This window comes from Arachis hypogaea, chromosome 17 (assembly GCF_003086295.3).
Source record: "Arachis hypogaea cultivar Tifrunner chromosome 17, arahy.Tifrunner.gnm2.J5K5, whole genome shotgun sequence".
Lineage (NCBI taxonomy): Eukaryota > Viridiplantae > Streptophyta > Magnoliopsida > Fabales > Fabaceae > Arachis > Arachis hypogaea.
The window spans coordinates 116,114,377-116,141,382 of record NC_092052.1 but is presented as its reverse complement, the minus strand read 5'-3'; the positions used below and the strand labels follow the sequence as shown (position 1 = coordinate 116,141,382).

The 27,006-nt window shown below is 35.8% G+C and overlaps 2 protein-coding genes across 2 annotated transcripts; both read left to right on the top strand.

The window, feature by feature from the left end:
* The first annotated feature begins 14,607 nt into the window (after window positions 1-14,607).
* On the top strand, window positions 14,608-15,021 carry LOC112763714 (uncharacterized). Its single transcript, XM_025809314.1, has one exon. The coding sequence runs from the start codon at window positions 14,608-14,610 to the stop codon at window positions 15,019-15,021; it is 414 nt and encodes a 137-aa protein (XP_025665099.1).
* A 3,990-nt stretch (window positions 15,022-19,011) lies between these two features.
* Window positions 19,012-25,496, top strand: LOC112764377 (wall-associated receptor kinase-like 14). Its single transcript, XM_025809935.3, has 3 exons — window positions 19,012-20,314; window positions 23,888-23,965; window positions 24,063-25,496. The coding sequence occupies exons 1-3, from the start codon at window positions 19,567-19,569 to the stop codon at window positions 25,349-25,351; spliced, it is 2,115 nt and encodes a 704-aa protein (XP_025665720.1). The 5' UTR covers window positions 19,012-19,566; the 3' UTR covers window positions 25,352-25,496.
* Window positions 25,497-27,006: the final 1,510 nt, after the last annotated feature.

The following is a 27,006-nucleotide window of genomic DNA, read 5'->3' as shown; positions in this document are numbered from 1 at the left end:
TAAAATAAGTAAAAGACTGTAAAATAAAAAAATAACTGTAAAACACACTTTTGGCAAGGTATGAGAAATTGAAAGTCCTATCCTAGTTATCCTTATCAATGATGATGAAAATTGAATCTTAATTCCACTTAGTTAACCTTTACTAGAGCAAGGGAAGGTCAAGTGACTAATTAGTTTGATCTTCAAATCCTAGTTAATTCCTAGAAAAAGATTGGGATTATTGAAGTTCAATTCAACTAGCAAAGATAACAATTATCGATCACGTTGAGTTTGATAACTCCTGAGTTACTGATTTCTTAATCAAGACCAAAAGGGAAAACGTAAATCTATTGGAATAAAAATGTCTTCAGATTGGAAGCAACAGTAACATAAATAAAAGAGAGCAATAATAAACTGAAATACCTCAAATAACATTAATTCAAAGAATAATCTGTAACATAGAAGAATTCATAAACTAAATTGAGAAGATAAATAAAAAGGAATGTTGAACCTGATAAAAAGAGATAATCCTGAAAGCAAAAGAAATCCTAATTCTAAATCCTAAAAGAGAGAGGAGAGAACCTCTCCCTCAAAACTACATCTAATTCATAAATACTAACTAATTGGAGACTCTCCTTTAAATGGATGCATTTCCCCACTTCATAACCTTTGATCTGTGCCTTCTGGACTTGGATTTGGGCCAAAAAGGGCTTCAGAAATCGCTGGGAGCATTTTCTGTATTTTCTGGTGCGTGGCCTCTGTCACGCGTCCGCGTGGGTCACACGGTCGCGTCATTTGGAGTTTTCCTTGTCACGCGGTCGCTTCAGTCATGTGTCCGCGTCATATGCGTTTCGCTTATGGCGCGCGATCCCGTCAATCACGCGGTCGCGTCACTGCTATTTCGCGTTGGCATGTGGCCGCGTCGTCCATGCGATCGCGTCACTGCCAGTTTCTTCAAAAACTCCGTTTTATGCTTTCCTTCCAATTTTGTATGTTTCCTTTCCATCCTTTAAGTCATTCCTGCCTTAGAAGATCTGAAATTACTCAACACACGAATCACGGCATCAAATGGTAATAAAGAAAAATTAAAATTATTATTTTTAAAGCATAGGAAACATGTTTTTCACATACATCACATAATAAGGAAGGGAAAGTAAAATCATGCAATTTACATGAATAAGTGAGTGAAGAATTGAATAAATCACTTAAATTAGGCACAAAGTATATCATAAAATATGGGTTTATCAAGGGTCCAATGACGCTTGCCTCTTTTCTGAAGGTGCGCCCTCCGACCTTCAGGAGGACCTCAAACCCTACTGAAGCGAATAACTGGCTTTAGGCAATGGAGCGGGCAATGAAGGCTCAATAGGTTCCTGAGGAACAGTTGGTCAAGTTCGAGACCTATCAGCTGCATGGTGAAGCCCAGTATTGGTGGCAAAGAACACGATGTATCCTGCAACCAGATGGTGCTGTGGTACCGTGGGAAGTGTTCTGAACAGAGTTCTATAGAAAGTACTTTCCCAGTTCAGTCAAGAATGCCAAGGAGCATGAGTTGCTCCAATTAAAACAAGGCCAGATGATTGTTACTGAGTATATTAACAAGTTCGAAGAACTGTGCCGATTTTCTCATATTTGTCAAGGCGCTCCAGAGGATTTTTTTGAATGGAAGTGCATCAAATATGAGGGAGGACTCTGGAGTGATATTCTGATATCCATTGGACTGATGGAAATTAGAGTATTCTCTAAGCTTGTAAACAAAAGCCGGGTGGCTGAGGAGTGTCTGAGGAAGGCAGTAGTGGAGAGAGGAAGTCAGAAGATGCCATTTCAAAGGGCTCAAGGAAGGAACTTTGCACCAAGGGACAGAAATTTCAAGCGTGGAGGTTTTGTTCTACAGTATATTTTGGGTCAGAATAACTTCAAAAGGTTGAATAACAATGCCAATCAAAGAAGAAGGTATGGGAAGCAGCCACAGACTAATCTAAGTTGTCAGAGGTGCGAAAAGTATCATCCTGGAGTCCCGTGCAGATTGGGATCAGGGGTATGCTACTTTTGTGGACAACCCGGGCACCTGGCCTAGAATTGTCCAGAGAAGAAAAAGTTTGAGACCGGTAGAGTACAGCAACCGGGAAGAGTGTCACTACTTCTGCAGCAGGTGTTGAGGGATCTGAGAGACTAATTAGAGGTAACTGTAAAGTAGCCGGTAAACTTTTAACTGCTTTTTTTTATTCGAGAGCGACGCATTCATTTATAGCAATTGAAAAGGCTAGTGAACTAGAATTGAAGATTGTGGTCTCGGGTTATGATCTGAAGGTACATAATGCCACTTCTGAAGCCATTGTGACTAGGTTAGGCAGTTCACAAGTGTCATTCCGATTTAAACAGCGTGATTCTTTTCATGACTTGATTTGTCTGCTGATGACTAGTCTTGATCTCATATTGGGATTGGATTGGTTGTCTAAAAACCGTGTTTTCCTAAACTGTTCTGAAAGGACGCTACATTTTATGTCAAAAGGGTCAGAAGGGCCGATTGTGGCAATGGACTATTAATTGAACTCCGTTGTTGTGAACTGCAGTGGGTGTGAATGTGAGGGTGTAGTTTTGTTGGCGGCAAATTTGTCGGGTGAGGAACAAAGCTTAGAGCAAATTCCGGTTGTATGTGAATTTTCTGAAGTGTTTCCGGACAACATACCTAAATTCCCTCCTGCTCAAGAAATTGAGTTTGCGATTGAGTTGGTACCTGGAGCCGGGCCAATCTCAATTGCTCCTTATCGAATGTCACTACTGGAATTAATTGAACTTAAATCTCAGTTAGAAGAACTAATGAGTAAAAGTTTCATCCGGCCGAGTGTTTCTCCGGGGGAGCGTTAGTGTTACTGGTAAAGAAGAAGGATGAGAGCATGCGCTTATGTATTGAATATCGGCAGCTAAACAAGGTTACCGTGAAGAATAAGTATCCGTTACCAAGGATCGACGACCTAATGGACCAACTTCAGGGAGCCGGAGTATTTTCCAAGATTAACTTACAATCCGGTTATCACCAAATAAGGGTGAGGGACGAAGACATCCCTAAGAATGCTTTCAAAACTCGTTATGGTCATTACGAGTACACTGTAATGTCTTTTGGGTTGACGAACGCTCCTGCGGTATTCATGGACTACATGAATCGAATTTCTGTCTGTTTCTGGATAAGTTTGTAGTCGTCTTCATTGATGACATACTAATTTATTCTAAAAATAATGAAGAGCATTCAGATCACTTGCAAACCGTGCTATAAATCTTGAAGGAAAGAAAATTGTATGCTAAACTATCTAAATGTGAATTCTGGAAGAGTGAGATGAAGTTTCTTGGCTATGTGGTAAGTCAACAAGGGATTGCTGTGGACCCTACTAAAGTTGAGGCAGTAATGGACTGGGGGCGACCAACTTCTGTAACGGAGATTAGGAGTTTTCTTGGTTTGGCGGGTTATTACCGAAGGTTCATCAAAGGATTTTCACAACTCGCCTTGCCTTTAACCAAACTGACCAGGAAGGATGCGCCATTTTTCTAAACTTCTGAGTGTGAAGAGAGTTTTCAAGTATTGAAGTAGAAGTTGACCACTACACCATTATTGGTATTGTTTGAGCCGAGTAAACCATTTGAGGTGTACTGTGATGCATCCTTGAAGGGTCTAGGGTGCATGTTAATGCTGCACTGTAATGTCGTGGCATACGCCTCACGGCAGTTAAGGCTGCACGAGATGAATTATCCGATTCATGACTTAGAGCTTGTTGTCGTTGTGTTTGCTCTAAAGGTTTGGAGGCATTACCTCTTTGGCGTCAAGTTTCAAGTTTTCTCCAAGAGCTTGAAGTACCTTTTTTAGCAAAAAGAGTTGAATATGTGTCCGAGGAGGTGGATGGAGCTTCTAAAGGATTATGACTTTGAGTTGAATTACCACCCTGGAAAAGCAAATGTTGTGGCAGACGCTTTGAGTCGAAAGTCCCTATGCACTGCCTGGATGATGCTATGAGAGGAAGAATTGCTAAAGGCATTCGAAGGTCTGAAAAAGGGAGATAGAGAGGAGTCAGGTACTCTATGTTTAAGCCAATTGCAAATTTCAAGTGATTTTAAGTTCAAGATCGAAAAAGCTCAACAAGACAAGAAGAAATTACAGAAGGTGTGGCCGGCAATTGAGCAAGGGAAGCGGTAGAGAGTATCATGGGACGATGACAGAATATGGAGATTCAAGGGTAGGATCTGTGTGCCGATTGTTGGAACCTTACGGCAGGATATCTTAAAGGAAGCGCACAAAAACGGGTTTTCTATCCATCCGAGAAGCACTAAGATGTACCAAGATCTGAAAGCTATGTTCTGGTTGCCGGGAATGAAAAATGACATAGCGTTGCATGTATCTAAGTGCCTGACTTATTAGAAAGTCAAAATTGAGCATCAAAGACCATCAGAAACCCTTCAACCCTTAGCAATTCCGCAGTGGAAATGGGAGAGCATCGCAATGGACTTTGTGTCAGGATTACCAAGAACTCGAGCTGGATATGATGCTGTTTGGGTGATTGTGGATCAACCGACAAAGTCGGCTCACTTTCTCCCTATTCGGATGAGTTGCACGTTGGAGGAGCTAGCACGCTTGTACATTAAAGATATTGTGAGGTTGCATGGCGTGCCTTCCACCATTATATCCAACAGAGATCCTCGTTTCACCTCAAGATTCTGAGGAGCTTTTCAACGGGCATTTGGGACTCAGTTAAGCTTAAGTACTGTGTATCACCCTCAGACAGAGGGTCATTCGGAGAGAACAATTTAAATCCTAGAGGATATGATGAGGGCATGTGTTCTGGACCAGCCGGCAAGCTGGGATCGATATATGCCGCTAGTGGAGTTTGCATATAACAATAGCTACCATGCGAGCATCGGAATTGCACCGTATGAAGCTCTGTATGGGAGAAAGTGTCAATCTCCGATATGCTGGTATGAGGCTGGAGAGAAAAGCTTGTTAGGGCCCGAAATGATAACTGAAACCACTAAGCAGATAAGGAAAATTTGAAGCCAAATGCTTGTCGCTCAGAGCCGTCAGAAGAGCTATGCTGATCAAAGGCGGAAGCCTTTAGAATTTGAAGAAGGAGAGCATGTGTTTCTGAAGCTTACTCCAACAACCGGAGTGGGTAGAGCAATCAAAACAAAAAAAACTGAATCTCCATTATATCGGACCATTGAAATTCTGAAGAGGATTGGGCCGGTAGCTTATAGGATTGCCTTACCTCCGCATCTTTTGAACCTGCATGACGTGTTTAACGTGTTGCAACTTCGGAAGTATACTCCCGATGCAAGTCATGTTCTGGAATCGAAATCGGTTTAAGTAAGAGAAGATCTGACGCTTCCAGTAATTCTGGTTAGGATTGACGACACCAGCATCAAACGATTACGCGAAAAGGAAGTATCATTGGTGAAAGTAGCTTGGCGTCAGGCTCGTATCAAAAAACATACTTGGGAACTCGAATCGGATATGCGGAAGGACTACCCACACTTCTTTTTAGGTAACTAAATCTAAATTTTGAGGGCAAAATTCTTAATTAGGTGGGTAGGATGTAAATCCCGTAAAATTAGCGAATAATTAATCAATAAATTAATTTTTAGTAAAAAAATTAGAAATGTGAATTTTATAGATTAATAAGGTAGAGCTAATTACAATAAGAATTTTGAAACTAATTTTAAAGAATTTGGCCCAAGATTGGGCCGAATAGGCCAAACCGGGCGAATTGGGCCCATATTGGGCCCAAAGCCCAACCCACACTCCACTTAACCAAATGAGCTCAGCTCAGTTCTTCCCTATTCCTGGCTGTTTCACGTTGGAAGAACACAAGGAAAGAGAGGGGAAGGTTCCAAAACCCTTGGTTCCAAAACCTTTGGTTCCACTTCAAATCACTATATCTTGCTACTTCGAGATTCGATCGCCGCACCGTTTGCGGTCACGCATCCGCGGCGTCGAGCTTTACAAAGCCCGGTGTATAATTTGGTAAGGAACTTCCATTTTTGTTCTCAGCCTCACCTTCACCAAATTTTTTGAAAATTTTATAAGTGGGTGTTGAGATTTTAGTCCTTTTATGTTATAGGATCCAATTAGCTTGAGAAAAACGTTCAATCTTGCTTATTGGTACTTGAGTAAGGTGAGAGTCCTAGAACCCTAGCTAATTCATTGATTAAGTGTGTTGGGTATTGAATTTTGGGTATGTATATGTGATCAAATGTGTTAGGTGTGTATATATATGTGATATGAAGCAATTGGAAATGTTGGAAGCTTAATTGGAAGCTTGGAGTTGGTACTAGTTGCTGAATTTTCGTGTTGAGGGCTTGCAAACTTGTCTAAGTGGGTTGTCTTGGATTATACGAGGAAATCCAAGGTATGGTTTTGGTTTCTCGTATTTAATATATAATGTCTCGTGAAAACTTAGGCTAGGTGACCATAGGATAGGTGTGAATGCATGAGTATGTTAATTGTTTAGTACCTTGATGATAATTGTTGATATGGATTGAGCATTTGTTAGTGATTATTGCTTATGATGGAAATAGAATGATAAATGATGGTTTAATGATGATTGATAAGTTGGTAATAATTAATATGTATAGATGATAGATTGTTGATTATTTGTTGGTATAATTGTTAAGTTTATGTATGGGAGTTTTGTAAAAGTGAGGTATGGTGGGTGATGGAAGGGTGTAGTGTTGCGTTAATGTGATATGGTATGCTGTGATGCTGACTATATGTATAGAATGTTGAAATTAAGTTTGATTTTTTTTTAATGAAAATAGAGGTTTGAGGACTTTGTGTAAGTTTACGCCGTTCGTAGAACGGATGAAAAATATTTTAAAACAAAAAAGTTATTCGCGTCGAAAGATTGGAGTGCAAAACTGAAAATTCTGCAGCATTCAACATTTTTGCCAATCTGCAGATCTTGCATACATGACCACTGCACGCGACGCGACCAACCCTTTCGGGTTTGGCATCTCGTGTACGCGAGCAGGGTACTTGCGTACGCGAGCAGGGTACTTGCGTACGCAAGCAGTGGTTTTTGAGGGGTTGCGTACGCGACCACCTGACGTGACGCGACCAACCTTTTCGGGTTGGGCATCTCGCGTACGCGAGCAAGGTGCTTGCGTACGCAAGAATGGAAAAATGCACGCCCACGCGTACGCGTGACTCTTGTTTTCAGCAAAAATGAATTTTGTATTTTAAAACCTAATTTCGAACTTCTAAACCTCTATTTTCATTATTTTAGCCCTAGATCTTAATAGTATGCCTAGTAATAAGATGAAGCTAGGAAAAGGTGGTAAGTTGGTGGTGAAGTAAGGTTGAAAAATGATGAATTATGTATGAAAAGTGTAAAGAAGTGAAGTATATGTGATGCCATGAGTATGATGAATGATTGTACAATGATTATGAATGATTATGAATGCTTATGCACTCAATTTATCTGAGATACGAGTTTTCCTGAGTAAAGTACCGTGGCTTGCCACCACGTGTTCCAGGTCGAGACTCGATACTCTGTTGACCCTACGTCGTAAGGGTGACCGGGCACATATAAATTCTCAAGAAGGATATCCACAATGAGCATATTCTATATAAGAGAAAAAGCTATGCATAGACTCTTTGGGGGGACAGTCCAGGGTTTAGCAGCCAGACTTGTCGGGTTGGCTTGATAACCGACAGATGAAAGTCATCAGCCATAGGACAGGCATACATCATATGAATATTGTTTGAATTGCTTGTTGTGCATTAATTAGGAATGCCTAAGTGAATTTACTATGTTAATTGTTGTATTTGCTATCTGCAGTACTTGTATTCTACCTGTGTTTGCCATTGTCTGCTTATTTGTTTGTACGGTTTCACCGGTGTCGGAGGTTAGGAGGAAAGGAGGAGGATTGAGGGTTTAGGTTAAGGAATTGGTTAAGTTAGGAATCCTTAGAAAACCACCTTGATTTATGGTTTCTGTTTTAGTTCTTTAATCTTTATAATCTGAGTGTCGGCGTTCTAGGATTGCCTCTGGCTTTTCTGGGACCTTATATCTTATATATGCGGCACCATTACCATGCTGAGAACCTCCAATTCTTATTCTATATGGATATTTGTGTTTTTCAGATGCAGGTCGAGAGGCACCTCGCTAGGCGTCTGGAGTTCTGCAGTGAAGTGAATCTTTGGGACTTTATTTTGTGTACTACTTCTATATGACTATATGTATAAAATTCTCCCAACAACTTGTTTTACTTTTGTACCTCTTAGAGGTGTATGGAGACCTAGGATTTTATATATGTATTCTAGGTTATGGGTTTGATATATATATGTATGTAAATATTCTCCGGCCAGCCTTGGCTTTGCAAGCTGAGTTAGGAGCTTGTTATTTTGTAATCTTGACCCTCTAATCTTGTTTTCTGTATATATATATATATATTTCTTCGTACGCAAGTTAACCTTATTCCTGAGCATTGCGCTTTTAATTTTGCAATTTTTGCGTTACCTATTCTTCAAGGCTCCTCGTATACTACGTTCTTTCAATTATTATACGTATATATATTTTATCTTGGAGGTCGTAATACCACACCACCTCAGTTTTACGACTTAAGCATAAAGCTCTGTGTGGTAGGGTGTTACAGCATTTATTAATCAATTGCTTATTGCTTATCACACTAAGCCAGAAGATTATATGTAGCTGATGATCGAGATGTCTTAATCGTTTACAATGATCTTATAATCGCATTTGGTACAAGTAATTAGACTATACTAAAACATACAAAGTGTAGAAGCTAAGAATAAAAGAGGGGTTAAAATTTTTTAAGACAAGAGTGTATTTCTACACAAACTAACACAATCAAATAAGAGGTTGATACAATGAAATCCCTTGATGAACTTCCTTTTGTTACTTTTTGTATAGAAAGAAAAAGACCTAGATTAGAGAAACATATATAGGAAGTTTGAAGTATCTCATCTTCAGCTTACACACATAGTATAATGTTGCTCAGAACATCAATTCAACTAGAAAAATTCATGCGGAAGAACGATAATGTTACCAAGATGATCCGATCATGCTGACTACTGAGACTCATTTTTAAACCTGATCAAACCTCATTTTTTCTATTATAACCTGATCAAACCCAGAAAAAACATTATCCATCATAACTTTTAAACCACAACAGACACTATAAGAATAAAAAAGAGGCAATATAGTCAATGCAATTAGCCACTTGCCACTCAATCATTTAAAATATATTCAATCATCATGCCCTATGATCACTTGCTGTAAACTGATTTTTCTCAACTTCAATTATATCCATAGTTCAAATCTATCTAAAAATTCAGGTGCTAACCAATCTCAAATGTTTTAACCAATAAATCATATGTATTTTAGCTAATATTTGTAATAGCCAAAGACATGTAACAAATAGTAAATCATTGAAAAAAATGAACAACTATGCAAATCTATCGTGCTCTAAGCATAACTAAGCATGATATTAAACAATAAATCATAAAAAAAAAGGAGAAATAATAATTTCTGGCAGAGATTTTCCTTTAACATTCATTTTCATGTACTAAGTAATTATTCAAAAAGACAACAACAAATTCATGATTCAATCACTAACAAATTCAACTCTATAAGATTTTCAACAACAAAAATATTTAACTAAGTAATTATTTGAGCAAGACAGCAACAAATTTAAGGTTCACAGATGATAATCAATAAAAAATTTATCTTAGTGATGATTTTAATTAACAAAAAAATTAGTTCAACAAATTATTCAAGGTTAATAAATTTATGTCAATGATGATTTTCAGCTAAAAAAATAGTTCAGTGATATTTTCAATAACAAATTAAAATAAAAGTGCAGTGATTTAAATTTCAGCTACCTTTAAATTTTAAATTTAATTTTAGTCAGTTTATTTAAACAATATTCTCCAATTTTAGTGACGGCCACCACTCTATAATTCCATCGAGCTTAGGCTTCTAATCTATCTAGTCCATACTACAATTTAAAGCAAGCTAATCACAATTTAAATTATTTAAAACATATAGGTTTATCATTTAAAATCTGGTTAATAATTAGCTAATTAATTAATTAGTATTTTGGCATTCAAACAACTTTCTGATGTAAAGGAATCATGAAATGAGAATAATAAAAACTCTTCAAATATATCTCTTTTAAAAAGTAAATTGTCAATCAAATTTGTTAAACTTTTTTATTCTTTTCATTTCTCTTATCAATCAAAGTTGTTAACACCTTAACACCCTCTTAAAGAGATGCATTGCAACATTGGTACTTGATAGTATTAAGTGAATGATGTGTTGGCTTTCAAGTGTATGAATACATTTGTACTATAATGCAAGAAACATAGGACAAAAAAATAAAAATTAAATAACATTACCAAATAAGAGATCAGTTTTTGGTTGCGAAGGAATATGACGGCGGGAAGAAAGTTGACGGCGAGATTCAAAACAAGAAGACGACAATGACGATCAGTCTTGGGATCGACTACTTCTGCTGTCGGCGATGATGAGCACGAGAAGGCGCGCAATTAAGTGCGAGACGGTGATGACTGATGACACGAAGAGTGACGAGGATCTTGAATGCAAGACTGGAGACGAGAGAGGAAGAGAGCTTGAGATCACGAGAGCTAGTGAACAAAGAGATGAGAGAGCTCGAGTTTCAGTGAGAAAATGAGAGGAAGGAGACGCTGAGGGCTATGATTTTTTGTCGGATTAGATTGAGAGATTAGTGATAGATTGAACTTGGGCTAGTGCAAAGGCCTAGGTATAGGGTTTTTTTTTTTCACGGACCTAATTGTATTTTTAAATATTTTAGAAATTTAAATGTCCAAAAAAAATCAAAAATATATTTATCTTTTTCTCAAAAAAATTAAATATGATTCGGTTTAGATTATGTAGACCAATCAAATTGAACCGGATCTGATAATTATAATGTGGACAATTAGATTTAGGGCTTGTTTGGATGAACTTCTAAGAAAAGATCTTTTTTCGAGTTATCTTTTTTTAAAAGATCTTATGGAAAAGTAAAAGTAATTTTATGTTTGGGTATCTCATGCAAAAAGATCTTTTTATCTATCAATTATGTTTGGATATAACAATATATAAAAGTACTTTTTATTTATTTATTACATAAAAAACATCTTTTTTTAAGGAAAAAGATCTTTTAAAAAAAGATGTAAATTATAACTTCTCAAAAAAGATGTTTTTCTGATTTTTCTAGTGCTTTTACTTTTACTACTCGAAATTTGCCAGACACGCTAAAAAATAAAAAAAGATATTTTTTCATTGAAAAAAGATCTTTTTTTATCAAAATAATGGCGCCCAAACAAACACTTATTGTTGTTGCTAAAATAAACTGATTTTGTTCTGATTTATTAAAGAATAAATTATTAATTATTAACTGATTTAATAAATACATCTAATAATAATGTGATACATGTAAACGTCTTTAAATAAAAGATATTTTTTAACGTATTTATCAAAGTAGTTTTTTTTTTTTTTTACAAACCTTAATATATTATTATGTTTCAATTATTATTAATTAAAATGTATTGGGCTTCAATTTATCATATAGTTATCGGCATCTTATCTTGTTCTTTGTTGCGTCATGTGGTACTTATAAAAAATACTTTATTTTTTAATTATCCTTTTATTTTATTATTATTTTGTTTTTGGTTGACTTTTTTGTGGATTATCTAAAAAACAAAGTTCTAAATTCTAATTGTAATATCGTTTTTTCTTGGACTTAGTCTGAAATTTCAACGTCATTGGATAAAAATATATCAACCTACAATCAGCAAGGGCCCAAATCATTGATTCAGAAGGTACAAGTCCTACTATAGTTGGGCTTATTTCTTTGATTTTGGCCTTATGTTCACAAAAATCTGCTATATAAAAATCTGTTTGAATTAAAAATTTAAAATAGAGAGAAAGAAGGGATTTTTTTTTAAATTTTTTTTAATTATTTTATTTATGAAAATCGGTATTTTGTAGAGTTATTATCGATTTACATTATCTTACTTATCTCGTTTATAGTGTGTAAACGAACTAATTAAGGTGTATCTCATTTATACTGAGTTTATCTCATTTACAATATAAACGAGATGTGTCCATAATCAACGCTATTTTATATAAGCAACTTGTTTACAACGTGAAAAGTGTCACTTTCATTCACTTTTACATTTTTTTTCTCCTTTTTGGACCTTTTTTTCTTAATATTACCGACACGCGTAGATGTTTGACATAATGATATCAATTGTTTGAACGCAACGTGGCATATCGTTGGAGCGATCGACTTTTAGATTAATATTGTTATTTTTCTCTTTTAAATAATATGCATATAGTTATGGTACTTTTATAGATTTAATACTGCTATATATATGACTAAAATAGATGTTGCGTTAGTACATTGTTTAGGTTAATTGGCAATTTAGCTTTTATTTGGTGGTGGAATATATTGTTAGTAACTTGCTTTTATGGATATTAGTTAGATTCTCTTTAAAAAAACTTGTTAAATGTTTGATATTTATGGATTTATTTAATTTAATCAGGAAGAATAATAAATTTTAAGATGTAAAATAATTGTTTATTATATTTTTTATTTTTTATTTTTTATTTTTTATTTCAAATTTTATATTCTTAATTTTGATTTTAAATATTTCATGTATTAAATTAAATTTTTATTGAAATATTTTTTTATTTTAATAGAGGCCTCACTTGTTACTTCCTAGACGAGTTAGCCACACCCTTGCACCATCGGACGTCATTCTTCCATACTTGAGGGAGGCTGGGTTTGTCGACATGTGGCAGCTCAAGGACTTTGTCTTTGACAATACCCTGATTGCTGCTTTTGTGGAGCACTTCCACACTTTCCAGTTGCCTTGGGGTGAATGCACCATCATTTTACAGGACATTATATACCACCTTGGGTTACGCACCAATGAAGAGCTAGTTGACGGCTGTTTGCAGGACTTTCAGACATGGTACCAACACCCCACTTGGAAATGGGTAAAAGAGCTCCTAGGTGCTAGGCCTCCGCACTTTCAGCAGCCGAGGGAGCAGAGGAATGAGTTGTTTTTCATCAAGCTGACGTGACTGAGGCAGAGGGTGCAGCATGTACCATCTAGCTCAGATCCTGTCACCCTCCGACAATACATGAGGTGTTATATTCTGTTACTAATCGGGAGTTACCTGAAAACAGATAAGTCAAATAATCCGGTGTTACATTCTATTACACGTATCTCGTTTACACTATAAACGAGATAAGACATAAGAAGGTAGATGTGTATATTTCATTTACAGTGTAAACGAGATATGTGAAGATAAATGACATTTACAATGTAAACAAGATACGTTTCGACAAATTTTCAACAGCTATAAAAGGATGTGTAACCCTTTGTATTATCCACCAACATTTCACTTCTTCTTCTCTTCCGTTTTTCTTCCAAAAAATAAGCCAAAATGTCTAGTAGTAGTGGATATGTGATTGTAAGTGTGTATTCCAATTTCCATATGAGAGAATCTCATTTTGTTGCGTACCTGGCAAGTAAGTTTTTTGTCAGAGCTGAAAAGTCTAATATTGGGTAGCATTGGTGGTAGTGGGAGAAAAAAGATCGGAAGAATGGGGTATTGGTTGCTAGCACCGTAGAAAATAGAGTTTTTTAGTTTCATCTGTTTTGACTCCATGGAGTCGAGCATGTGTGCCTCATGTTTGACATCCATAGGAGAATCATGGTGGAACAAGTGATGGAACTTTCTGTAGAGGTAGGCGATGTCTATGGCGGTGGATTTAGCCAGTCGGATTTTGTGCAGGACGACCCTCCTCTCGTACCACCACTGCTACACTTTACTAGTCCAGTGGAAAACATGGACATTGATGGTGAGGACTCCGACGAGGAGTATGTTGCAAATAGCAACGACAGTAGTTCTTCTGAAGATGATGATGAAGAGAAATTTGTACCAGAGACGCCGGTCAAGCCATCAATTCGGTATTTTCTGCCCTCCCCGCACCCAATTCTGACCTTATCAGTTGTATTCAGTCACTATCATACATTAGATCTGGACGGGATGCATGAGAAAACTCCATTTTCCAACACGGGTGAAGACGATTACAACTTAGACAGTGGTGTAGAGTTTTGTGTTGGCCACAAGTTCAAAAGTAGATATGCAGTAATGCAGGGTGTGAAGAATTACAATATTCGCAGAAGTGCTGAGTACCGAGTTGTGGAGTCAGATCGATTAAAGTACCATGTGCATTGCTGGCAATATGCAGCAGGCTGCCCTTGGAGTCTCCTTGTTCCCCTCCGACAGAATCTTTGATATTGATGAGTTCAGGTTTAACCGTGGTGTATTTTCTCATTTATAATTATTATATTTGAATTAAATGCCAACCATGTATGTGTTATGTCGTTAGGGAGGTGCGTAAGGTTGGAGGAGCACACATGTGTTTAGCACCCATCAGGTCCCAAGACTATAGACAGTTGGATAGCAACCTCATCTGCCGTGTCATTCTGCCATTGATACAATCCAGCCCATCCATCAGCATCCCCGTTCTACAAGGTGCAGTTAGGCAAAGCTATCACCCTCGTACAGAAAGATCTGGATGGCGAAGCAAAAGGATGTTGCACAAATATATTGTGGGTGGGAGGAGTCATACAATAAGGTGCCGAGATTGCTGCAAGCACTGCAGAGTTATTATCCTGGAACGATATGTGAGTTCAGGGCTGTACCGTACTATGATGGGCACCTTATGGTGCATGACTGTAGCATGTTTGATAAAGTATTTTGGGTCTTCCCTGCTTATGTGGAGGCTTTCAAGCATTGCAATCCGTTCGTCTCTATCGACGGCACGCTGTATGGTAAATATTGTGGTGTTTTGCTTATTGCAGTGGCACAAGACGGTAACAGTAATATCCTTCATGTAGCCTTTGCAATTGTTGAGTCTGAGACCACAGAGTCCTGGTCTTTCTTCCTCACCAATCTGAGACAACATGTGGCCCACAGGATGGCCTATTAATTATTTCTGATAGATCTCAGGCTATCAAGGCTACACTGAGAGGCGATGATAGTGGTTGGTAGCTTTATAGAGCGTTCATGCTTATTGTGTCAAGAACATGGCGGCAAACTTTATGTCTTGTTTAAAGTTTTCTGAGGGAAAGAAATATCTCATAAATGCTACTTATAGTCCAAGCAAAGCTAGGTACGAGTAGTACATGGATGCCTTGAGAGGTTTGTCATGAGAGATGGCAGACTGGGCTGGTAGGTTCAACAAAGAGATCTGGCTACAACACTGCGATAGCGATCGCTGATTTGGGCACATGACAACGAACCTCTTCGAATTCATGAATGCAGTACTTAAGGATACACGTTATTTACCGATTTCAGCCATTGTGCGATGCACCTATGAGAGGATGCAGTAGTTGTTCGTCAAGAAGGGAAGGGAGGCACAAGTACAACTGGGGGCGGGGAATCAATTTTTCCAATGGCTGAATGTTGCTATTGAGAAGTTAAGAGAAAGGATCTCGAAGATGTGCGTTACTCACTACGATAGACAAGCTTCAGTGTTTGTGGTTGAGGAGTTAAAGCCTTTCGAGGGTTGGTCGCAAAGTTTGTTCCGTGTTCGGTTGATGGCAGACGTGTGACTGTGGCCTTTTCCAGTCACTGCATTTTTCATGTCGTCATGCGCTTGCCGCCTATGCCATCGCAAGTGTCGAATGGGGTCCTTATGTGCATCCAGTGTATAGGTAGGAGGCTGCATTCAAGGTGTATGAGGTGGAGTTCCCACTTATACCAGACGAAAATCTTTAGCCGGAGTGATATGGAACACAGCTGCGTCCTAGTCCATCCATGTGCAGGAAGGCTATTGGGAGACATCCACCAGGTTTCGTAATGAGATGGATGAGGGTGAGCGCCAAGAGAAGAGGTGTGGTCTATCTAGACAATTCAGGCATACTCAGAAAGGCTATCCGAATCAACCTACAGACGAGGCTTAGTTTAGTATCACATCTTTGTTCGTCTTTATTAAGTAAAAACATTTACTTAATAAATTAACTTAAATAAAAAATTTTATTTAATTAATTAATAACTAAATTAATACCATGTAGTTAATAAATTAATTTAAATAAAAATATTGACTTAAATAATTAATAACTAAATTGATAAACATGTAGTTAATTATAACTAAATTACTAAATATCTAGTTAATAAATTAATTTAACTAAAAATATTTACTTAAATGATTAATAACTTAATCACCCAACATTTACCTAACAACTTACTTCAAATAAAAACAAAATGAATAACTTAAGAACATAATTTAACTAATACCTAAAATCATACCTATCAACCCTTCCTAACAATATATTCATCCACCAAACATGTGTTGTATACTAAAACTATAAAAGTATTCTAAGTATAGCTACACATACATACTCTGACATAAACAGAAAGAAAACAACACTAATCTCAAAGTCAGCTGCCCCTGCGATGTGCAATATCACGTTCAGTCAGTTGATATCCAGATCATGTACATCTACACGCGCCATGCTCGCCGAGTAAGTTGATAATATCGTTGTAAGAGGGTAGAAATTGGAGAAAAGTTGAAGAAATGGACGAAAACTTATCCAAATGGCGCCGTAAACGAATTGTATATATAGACTGCATTTAGTCTTGTAAACGAAATAAGATTGTACGTATCTCGTTTACACTGTAAACGAGATACGACCGTTACACACCACGTGTATAAAACATGATACGATCATGTTGTTTTGTGCCTTATCTCCTTTACGGTGTAAACGAGATGCGTGCAATTTTATTTCGTTTTTACTATAAACGAGATAAGAAATATGATGAATTTTGGTAAAACTGTTACAAATTGTATATTTTGGTAACTAAAACATTTATTTTATTTATTTTAAAAAATTCTTTCTTCTTCCATCTTCTTATCTACCTCTCTCTCCTTCTTTGGTTTTTTATATCCTTTCCACTCTATATATAATTTATAATTTATATTTTATATTACTAATTTGACAAACGAAAATGTATCAAAAAATATTCTTTCATTACAATTAAAATAAAATCTTTCTATTCAAAATTAACAAACTCCCTTTCTCCTCTTTTTTCTTCTTTTTCTTTTTCTCTTTTTTCTCTCTCATTCTCTATCTCTCTCTACTTTTCTATTCTACAAAATATAAATTTAATAAAATAATATAATTCAAATAAATTTATAAATTATAAAAAATACATTAAATTTATAATTAAATATAAATAAAAAATAATTTCGTAATCTTATTCACATAAAAAATATAGTTATTATTATTATTATTATTATTATTATTATTATTATTATTATTATTATTATTATTATTATTATTATTATTATACTTGTTTTATTTGTTTATTAAAGTTTAAATTTTTACTACTTATCTTTATAATTTATACTTTTACTTCTTTTTTTTCAAATATTTATTACATATAATTTAGAGAAAATACTAATGTTGTGATTAATAATTAGAATTAAGATTTAATTGTTTCAAAAATAATTAATTTTGAGTTAATTTTATAACTATCAATATAATTTTTTTATACTAATATCTAATTATATTTTTATATATAGAGAGCGAAAAAATATTATTTTTAAATAACAAGCATGAAAATTAATTACTTTTATTTTTACAACAGACTTGATACCTAATCAAATATAAAAGTATACACATTAAATTCTTTCAAGTTTTAGATAATGAATGTTAGAATTAATTATTAGTAAAAAATTAAACTCTTTCATATGAAAATAATAATTGAAAAGCTTATTATTTGATTTTTTTTTTATCTAAGGAGATCCTGATCTTCTTAGTTGACGGAAACTTTCATTCTCTATGATCTTTTTGTAAAAATATTTTGATTTTATAAATTTTTTGTGTCATAATCTATAATGTCAAAACAAAAACAGCGTAATTTAAAAGATTTATATTATGGTAATAACAACAAAAACTCTAGTAAGAAATAAGTAATTAAATTCTACCTCTATATTTTGTCGCAGTGCAAACCTACTTGAAGATTAATGAAAAGGTCCTGAATATGAGAACATTTGTTTTATTTTATAGAAGTTCCTCATTCTTCTTAAGATGAGGATTGGCTCGAATTGTACGGAAATTATGGAGGGTCAGAGTCCACACAATGTCTTGGTGCTGGATATCGGATTATTTATAATTGAGTAAGAAGGAAGTCAAGCATGGCGGCCAGAAATTTTTCCATTGAAAACAAATACTGTATGGAGTTAATTGAATTTTAATTAGTTATGTTCTAGCTAAATTAAAAACACACGGGTAGTTCCCTTTTATTGCTCTGCCTATTAGGTACAGTAACATTAATTGACAATCCATGTTGATACGGACAAATCATAAAAGCATTGCCGCAACGAGTATGTATGCTAGCTTCTTGTTCTTGTCCGTTGAAAATTAGTACCGTTTATCTTCTTCACATATGGGTGAGTAACATAAGTGGCCAAGATAAGCTGTGCCTGTGATTCACGTTTACTTTCATTGGTTATCTAGTTGTATTGATTCACGTTCACTTTCATCAGTTATCTAATTATTGTATTAAAATATATATTAACACTTACAATAAGGAAAATAGCTTTTGAGTTTTGATATGGAAAAGGAAAAGGATTTTGTACTAGCATTATGAACTATCGGATTTGTCCTATATCCATAATTTTTGAGAGAGAGAAATTTCGTTCCTTAATTGCTTTGATTTTTCAAAGTGGCAGGTGTTTCATCTAGCTACTGTTCTGCCGTGTGCCGTGTTCTATACTTTACTGTTTCTGTATTTTTCATTTAATGTTATTGTATATCCCTTTCACATGGTAAGAAGAATTGCTTCCCCTAAATCAACAATTAACCATGCAGTGATGCACATAAGGCTACAAGGATCTTACTGCAGCGAATAAAAAAAGGTTAAAAAGGCTTCAATAATGATCTTAAATCATAGCGGTCAGCGTCTCAAATGTGAACATACAGAACATCCGTGAGTAGGCTTTCGTGCCTTGATTAACACCCTCCAATATTATTCAAATGAGCGATCATCCAGAAACGGTTTATTAATACTATATTTTTAATTTTTTATGTCATTCCTTTTCCTTTCATGGTTTGTCTTTGTTAGATGTCATTAGAATTAAACTATTCACCTAATGGTGTGAAAAGACGACAAAAGATAGAGATAGATTCATAGGCGTCCAAGTCCAAAAGAAAGCAAGAAAAAATAAATAAAAATAGAAAATAAAACAATTTCCCCCACCCACAAGTAGTCAAGTCGTCTTAACGGATCATATATGTTTATTTTTTTTTATTACTCCAACAAAATAAAAAAAAAAAAATATACAATCACAATTCTGATACTGATCAACAACTACCACGAAAGTCTTAGCCCAATATTCTCATCGTTCAAACTCATACTACGATCAAGTTGTCTCTTTTCTCTCCTTTTCTTTCTTCCTCCTTTATCCTTCACCTAAATGAGAAATCCCTTTTCTTAGATAAATAATCTCTGCCTTGTTGCCACTGCCATGATCATCATCACAAAGCACACAATTTTGATCCTTCTAGTGTTATGCTGTCTCTTCCTCTCTCTAAGCACAGCACAAGTAAACTACCGAACGTGCAACCAAACATGCGGTTCATCCAAACCCTACCCTTACCCTTTCGGATTCTCCTCCGACTGCGGAATCCGCCTCAATTGTACCACCGACGGCGGAATCTTGATCGGTAAATTCCCAGTCCAAGAAGTAACAACGGACAGCATAATCGTCGGCATCAAAGCACAGTGCAATCGCCCATTTTATACATTCCACGAACTCTTCAGCCACAAGTACGCTCCCACATCGGGGAACGTGATCTTCGTGCAGAACTGCTCCAAAACGGCGTCGTCTTGCACCGTTCCGGAGGCTATGGTGCGGGAATACTTTGACTACTCTGAGGATTGCAGAGAGGGAAGCAGCTTGAGCTGCTACTTCGAAAACAACAGCACCAACAAGTTCTTGAATAAGAGCATCTTGGATGGGTACGGCTGTGGCAACTTTATGTCTTCCATCTGTTCGGAAAATTTGAGGAACAATTCCGGTGCTCCGGTGTCGTTGGAGGTAGCCACAATTCAGCTTGGTTGGTGGCTTCAGGGAGCTTGCCAGTGTTCTAGTGATGCTAATTGTACCGAAATTGAGTCCCCCGTTGATCGGAAACCCGGCTTCCGGTGTACCTGCAAGGAAGGCTTTGTCGGCGATGGCTTTCTTGCCGGAACAGGCTGTACGAAAATCAGAGGTTAGTTCTTGCCTTTGTTCTTATTATTATTTTCTAAAGTATTATAGTTAGTTAACTTTTAGTTAGATTAATTTAATTTCTATACCCCAAATTTTTAGATACATTTTTAGTGGTGCAAAACTTTTCTGTCTTTGTTTTTTTTTTGAGGCGTGCTACACATACAAGTCTTTTTGGCTTACAAGTCTTACAAGTCCAATAAAACACACGCATTACACTTAATTAACGCATTACACACTTCCACATTCAAGAGTAAATAAAACGCACGTTATTCAACAACTTTCTGTTTTCAAAGCGTGCTACTCACCATGCATTATGAACGACTCTTCTTCTTCTTCTTCCATGAAAACAATTTTCTTGCCAAATTTGAAGATAATGGAACTTCAGAAATACACCCAAACGATTATAGAAATACACCCAAAAGATTACAGAAATACACCCAAACGGTTATAGGAATTCACCCAAAGGATTACAGAAATACACCCAAAGGATTACAAAAATACACCTAAAGGATTTAAGAAATACACCCAAAATTCGTTGAAGTACACCTTATGCATATTTCAGAACTCTTTCTCTTTCTCCCCCTCATCATCTTCTGCTGCTTCTTCTTCTTCAAAAACGATTTTAGAGCTTGATGTCAAAAAACAATGGAAATTGATAATAACGAAGAAAGAAAACAGAGAGAAAAGCACGTAAATAAAGAAGAATAATAGAAAGAGGAAGAAGAACGTGCAACAAGAAGAAGAAGAAGGAGAAAGAGAAGGCAAGAAACGAAAGAAAAGAAGAAGAAGAGGAAGAGGAAGAAGAACGTGCAAGAAGAAGAAGAACGAAAAAGAGAAAGCAAGAAACGAAAGAAAGGAAGAAGAAGAAGAAGAGGAAGAGGAAGAGGAAGAAGAACGTGCAGCAAGAAGAAGAAGAAGAAGGAGAAAGAGAAGGCAAGAAACGAAAGAAAAAAAGAAGAAGAAGAGGAAGAAGAAGAAGAAGAAGAACGTAGACCTTGCATCGCGTTTTTGAGGTTTATTCGTTAATTAACTTGTAAAGCATACAAGCCCTAATGACTTGTATGCAGAGCTTTTCTGTATTTTTTAATGGCGATTAGGAACAGGCTGAATATATTCTTTTAGTCGTGTATTTAATTAGGTAATATTATGTGGTTACTTGAGTTGGTCAGTTGTAAAGTGTCAGAATGAGGATCAAGACATGAGAGCTGGTTCTGAGATGGGGAGCTACACCAGCATGTCGTTAATTGGTTGGCGGATGGAGCCACCTATAAAGACACTTTAATGTTTAAATTAGTGTCCGTATGTTGAAGCGACTATATTAGGGTAATGATGACGTACCTAGAGAAAGGGGTAGGTCCCTCTCCCTTATCCTTATTCGCTCGGGTGGCCTCCCTTTCTCTAAAGTCCAACCTTTTCGAAACCTCTTCTAACTGTTAACTGTCAGAATCTTCGAGCTAAGAGAACGGATCACGTGAAGGGCGTCTGTCGGTACAGATGTGGGTGTGTGTCCGCTCGATAGACCTCGACCCCTGTTGGGTTAGCTAGAACAGTGCCCCCAATACGTCAAGGCGTGAGGTTCACGATTGGTGCATTCGCCTGCTCGCGTTTCCGTAAAAATAGTTTCTACTCAAAGTAGGTTTTTCGGCATGGGTCCAGGCTTCTAGTGGCTTCCTCGCGCGTGGGAGTTGCCCTCAACAGTTGTTTCAAAACCGTCGCTTCGATTATCGTATTTAGAACATTAAATACACTTGAATGTCATTCAAAAGCACGCAAAAAAGTCGATTCTACCCTTAACCTTTTGCGCTTCTTTTTCTACTATTATAATTACCACCTTTGTTTTATATTTTTTCTATTCTTCCCCTCCTTTTCTATAACTACCACCACCACTCACCTACTTCTTCCATCTTTCCTTCTGGAACTGCTACTTTTACCTTTGCCTAAGGATTTCATGTTGCTGCCGCGAGAGACTTGCCATTTCCAACTTCCAGCACCCTTCTGTGTCATAATTACTCATAATTACTGGTGGTAAGTGGCAATTTTATTTATTTTCTACCATTGCTGCTCTGCGTTTTTTTATTGTTGTCATTTTCGAATCTGGCATTTGTTAGATAATTTTTAAGAGAGTGTTATAGGTGTCTTTTTTGCGGTTTAGGCTAGGGTGGTTTAACACTTAGTTTTGGCTTAAAATCTTTCTTTAACCTTGTGTGATAATAAAAAAATAATGATAATTAAAAATAAAATAAAAAATATAATTATAAAAATTTAATAATAATAAAAATAAAATAAATTATATCTCTATTCAATTTTTATATTTTTATAATATAAAAAATAAAATATATTAATTTAATATCTCAAAATATAATATTTTTATTTATATTTTATATATTAAATATAATTTTATATTTTTATATCCATGTCTCACTGTTATATTTTTTTAAATAAATCCAGACTATGTGATTAATAAATCCCGTCCTTTTCTGCATTCTCCCACACATGTCACATTTTTTCTTTTAAGATCCATCGGGATGACATGATTTGGTTGGAGACTTTTCTTTACGTCATAGCAGTTCACAGGAAATAATTCACCATGTTGAAAATGACTTGTTTTATATTGAGTTGCCACTTGCCAGCCACAGTCCTTAACCTCTTGGGTATTAAAAATAAGAAAATAAACAAATAAATAATCATTTTCCTAGCTACTTCGGTACTTCCTTTGATCCACTCTCTTAGATTGGATACATGCCAATGCCATTCATCATTACAACTAGTACAAATAGACGGTGCGGACCAATAGTTTAGGGTACAATATCTTGCACATGATATATTAAATATTTGATAATTATATGCAAATCCTAAACATAACGAGATGTTTTGTCAATAAATAATTATAGATTATAGATTTGCAGCACTATCAAAATAAACATCTGAGTCATAATTTTGAAAGATGAGCTGGATAGTGTTAAATAATTGAGAGTGGCCTCAAGCGTAAAAGGATGGTGCAAGTAGGACCGCGTAGCAGCCAGCAAAGAGACGAGAGAAATAATTGGTGGAGCCCAAAACGTAAGTGCCACTTAATTTATTGGGGCAGCCCATAATCACGGGGAATTTAAGTCAACAAGACTAATCAATTAGCCCAGTGGTCAAATGTTCTTTCCATAAAATTTGGTCCAAAAGGGGGAACCTTTTGTTTTTTCTTTTTTTCTTGTCAAACTAGTAGTAGTAGTAGTTGTAATCTAGAAGAGTACGTTCCTCGCAAGTAAAGGAAGTTTCGCCTAACAAAATGTATAACTTTTAACTATTATATGCACTAATTAATTATCTAATTAAGAATGCACTGCTAAAGTAATTAAACCAAACAACAAAACTGCTGAATAGATTAGAGGATAAACCCTTGTCGTACAACCACAGACGCCAATCAAGGAATCCGAATTGAAACATGATCTATGGCCACTAGCTACTACTAATTAATATTATAAACTAAGTTGCTATTAGCTCAACTTTATGTTATGTCATTTTTTTATATAGTTCTGGGTTAGTAATTGTATTTTGTGATGATGGGATTGTGAATATGCAGCCTCTTCAGCATGCAACGCAGCCAAGTACATGTCTGGCCGATGTGGAGGAACTGCGAGATTTGTCATCTTGATTGCAGGTGCCTTATATTTAGCTAGGAAAATAACATACAATAAAACCATACACATTGAATTATAACATACAAAATTGATATATGAGATTACTTTGGTTGACAGGATTTGCTGTAGGAGTTTCAGTGATGATAAGTGCGGTTTCAGTATTTTGTTGTTTGTTTAAAAGGCGCAGCAAATTGAGAGTCACAAAGAGCACAAAAAGGCGGTTCACCGAAGCAACCGTCAACTACAGCGTCCCTATCTATCCCTACAAAGACATAGAGAGAGCCACCAACAGTTTCTCTGAGAAACAACGCCTGGGAACCGGTGCATACGGTACAGTTTACGCGGGAAAACTTCACAACAATGATGAATTGGTTGCAATCAAGAGAATAAAACAGAGGGACGCCAACGACAGCATCGAGCAAGTAATGAACGAGATCAAGCTCCTCTCTTCAGTCAGCCACACTAACTTAGTGCGATTGTTGGGTTGCTCCATAGAACACGGAGAACAGATCCTGGTCTATGAGTTCATGCCGAACGGAACATTGAGTCAGCATCTTCAAAAAGAACGAGGAGACGGTCTTTCATGGCCGATTCGATTAAGAATTGCCACCGAAACAGCACAAGCCATTGCACATCTTCACTCTGCCATGAATCCCCCAATCTATCATAGAGATATCAAATCCAGCAACATACTCTTGGATTCCAATTTCGGTTCAAAGGTAGCTGATTTCGGTCTCTCTAGACTTGGAATGACTGAAATATCCCACATTTCAACGGCGCCACAGGGGACCCCTGGCTATGTTGATCCGCAGTACCATCAAGACTTTCATCTTTCTGACAAGAGTGATGTTTACAGCTTCGGCGTTGTTCTTGTTGAGATCATAACTGGACTCAAGGTGGTTGACTTTACCCGCCCTCATAATGAAGTGAACCTGGCCTCCCTTGCAACTGATAGGATCGGGAACGGGCTCTTGGACGAGATCATAGACCCCTTTCTCGTGCCTCAAGCAAGAAGTGATCCTTGGACACTTTCCTCAATACACAAGGTTGCTGAGTTGGCATTTAGATGCCTTGCATTCCATAGAGATATGAGGCCTTCAATGACAGAAGTGGCAAGCGAGTTAGAACAACTCACGCTTACTACGTGCCCTAGTTTTGGTGACAATCATAATTCTGTAGCTTCTACAGAGTTATCCGCTTCTTCTTCCTCCTCCTCCTCCTCTAATGAGAGTGAGAAACCACTTAGCAGTAGAACCAAGGTCGGGCTACTAACTGGGCCCAAGTTAAGGTCGTTGTTGGATAGGACCAAAAGTAGCTCACCGGTTTCGGTGCAAGATAGAGAAGTATGGTTGAGTGAACAAAGCTCTCCCTCGTCAAATAGTTTCCCTAGCAAGTCATTTGATTGAGATATACTAAATTCTCCCATTGGTCCTGTCTCTGGGCGAATTATAATGAATTAAGACGTCTATTACGGCAAAGAAAGATTTTAGTTGAGGGGATAATTAATCAGTATTTGTGCATGATTAACTATACCATCCATCATTCTTTGAATTCAGAAGAGTAAAGTATCATTTTTGTCCCCAACGTTTAGGTTTAGTCCAAAGTTATCCCTAACGTTTCAATCGTTCTATTTAAGGCCCTAACATTTCAAAATTGACTCAATGTTGTCCTGCCGTTAGGGATCCGTTAACAGAATTGACGGCGGAACAAAATTGAGACGATTTTGAAACGTTAGGGACTTAAATAGGACAAAAACGTTAGGGACAAAAATCATACATAAAAATAAATTTTATTTTAATTTTATCCTTCAATAATATCAATTTTTTACTGTACATAGTATTTAATTATTTTTTAATTACATCTAAGTAAATTACACTTAATCACATTACTTTCATTTTAAATAAATTTATTTTTTTATAATTTTAAAGAATTTTGATACATTAGAGACAAAAGGTATAATTGAAATTTTATTGTATATATATATATATATTATTTCTTTCTTTTCCACAAGTTTATATACTAGTCATTCTACAAATTTATGATAACTAAAAATCTTTAAGATTAAAATTATAAAAAAATTAATTTATTTAGAATGAAAGTAATGTGATTAAATGTAATTTACTTAGATGTGATTAAAAAATAATTGGATACTATATATAGTAAAAAATTGATCTTATTGAAGGATAAAATTAAAATTTATTTCTATGTATCGTTTTTATCCCCAACATTTTCGTCCTATTTAAGTCCATAACGTTTCAAAATTGTCTCAATTTTGTTCCGCCGTCAATTCTGTTAACAGATATCTAACGACAGGACAATATTGAATCAATTTTAAAACGTTAGGGACTTAAATAGGACGATTCAAACATTAGGGACAACTTTGGGACTTACCCCAAACGTTGGGTACAAAAACGATACTTTACTCAATTCAAAAATATTTGGTAACCAAAAGAAAATTAGCAAAAAACAGTTATAATTTGCTTTATTTAGCATTTATTAATTATTACGACAATTAATGAATGTTAAATAAGACAAGTTCTATCTCTTTTTTTTTGTCTTCCTAATATTACCACTTTAAATATATATGGATTAGTCGAATTTTTTTAATTTTAATTAAATAATTATAATATTTACGATAATATGTAATATGTAGAGTATTTATCGATTTGCATAATATACCATATATGACAAAAATGCATTTCGGTTACTCTATACTTAGAATATGACACGCTTTTCAAATACAACTAATTGCATCTGAAATAAAAAACAAAAGAACAAAATATGTATTGAGTACCCGAGATACGAGTATAAGAATATGCGGGACTTAGTATCCAGAATAAGTGTTAGAGGCTATAAAAATGAGCGCAACCGAGATGTTTGCCTTCATTTGAGATTTTTTTTTTTTAAGTTTTGAAAAGTTTAAAAAGTATATATGGCTCAACAAAAGGATTATGTGCGATAAAAAAACATTAACAGATAGAAAAGTATATGAAACCAAGACTTTGAACCAGCCAACTTAAACAATATTATTTAATAATTAATTTTTAAATTTTTAAAAAAT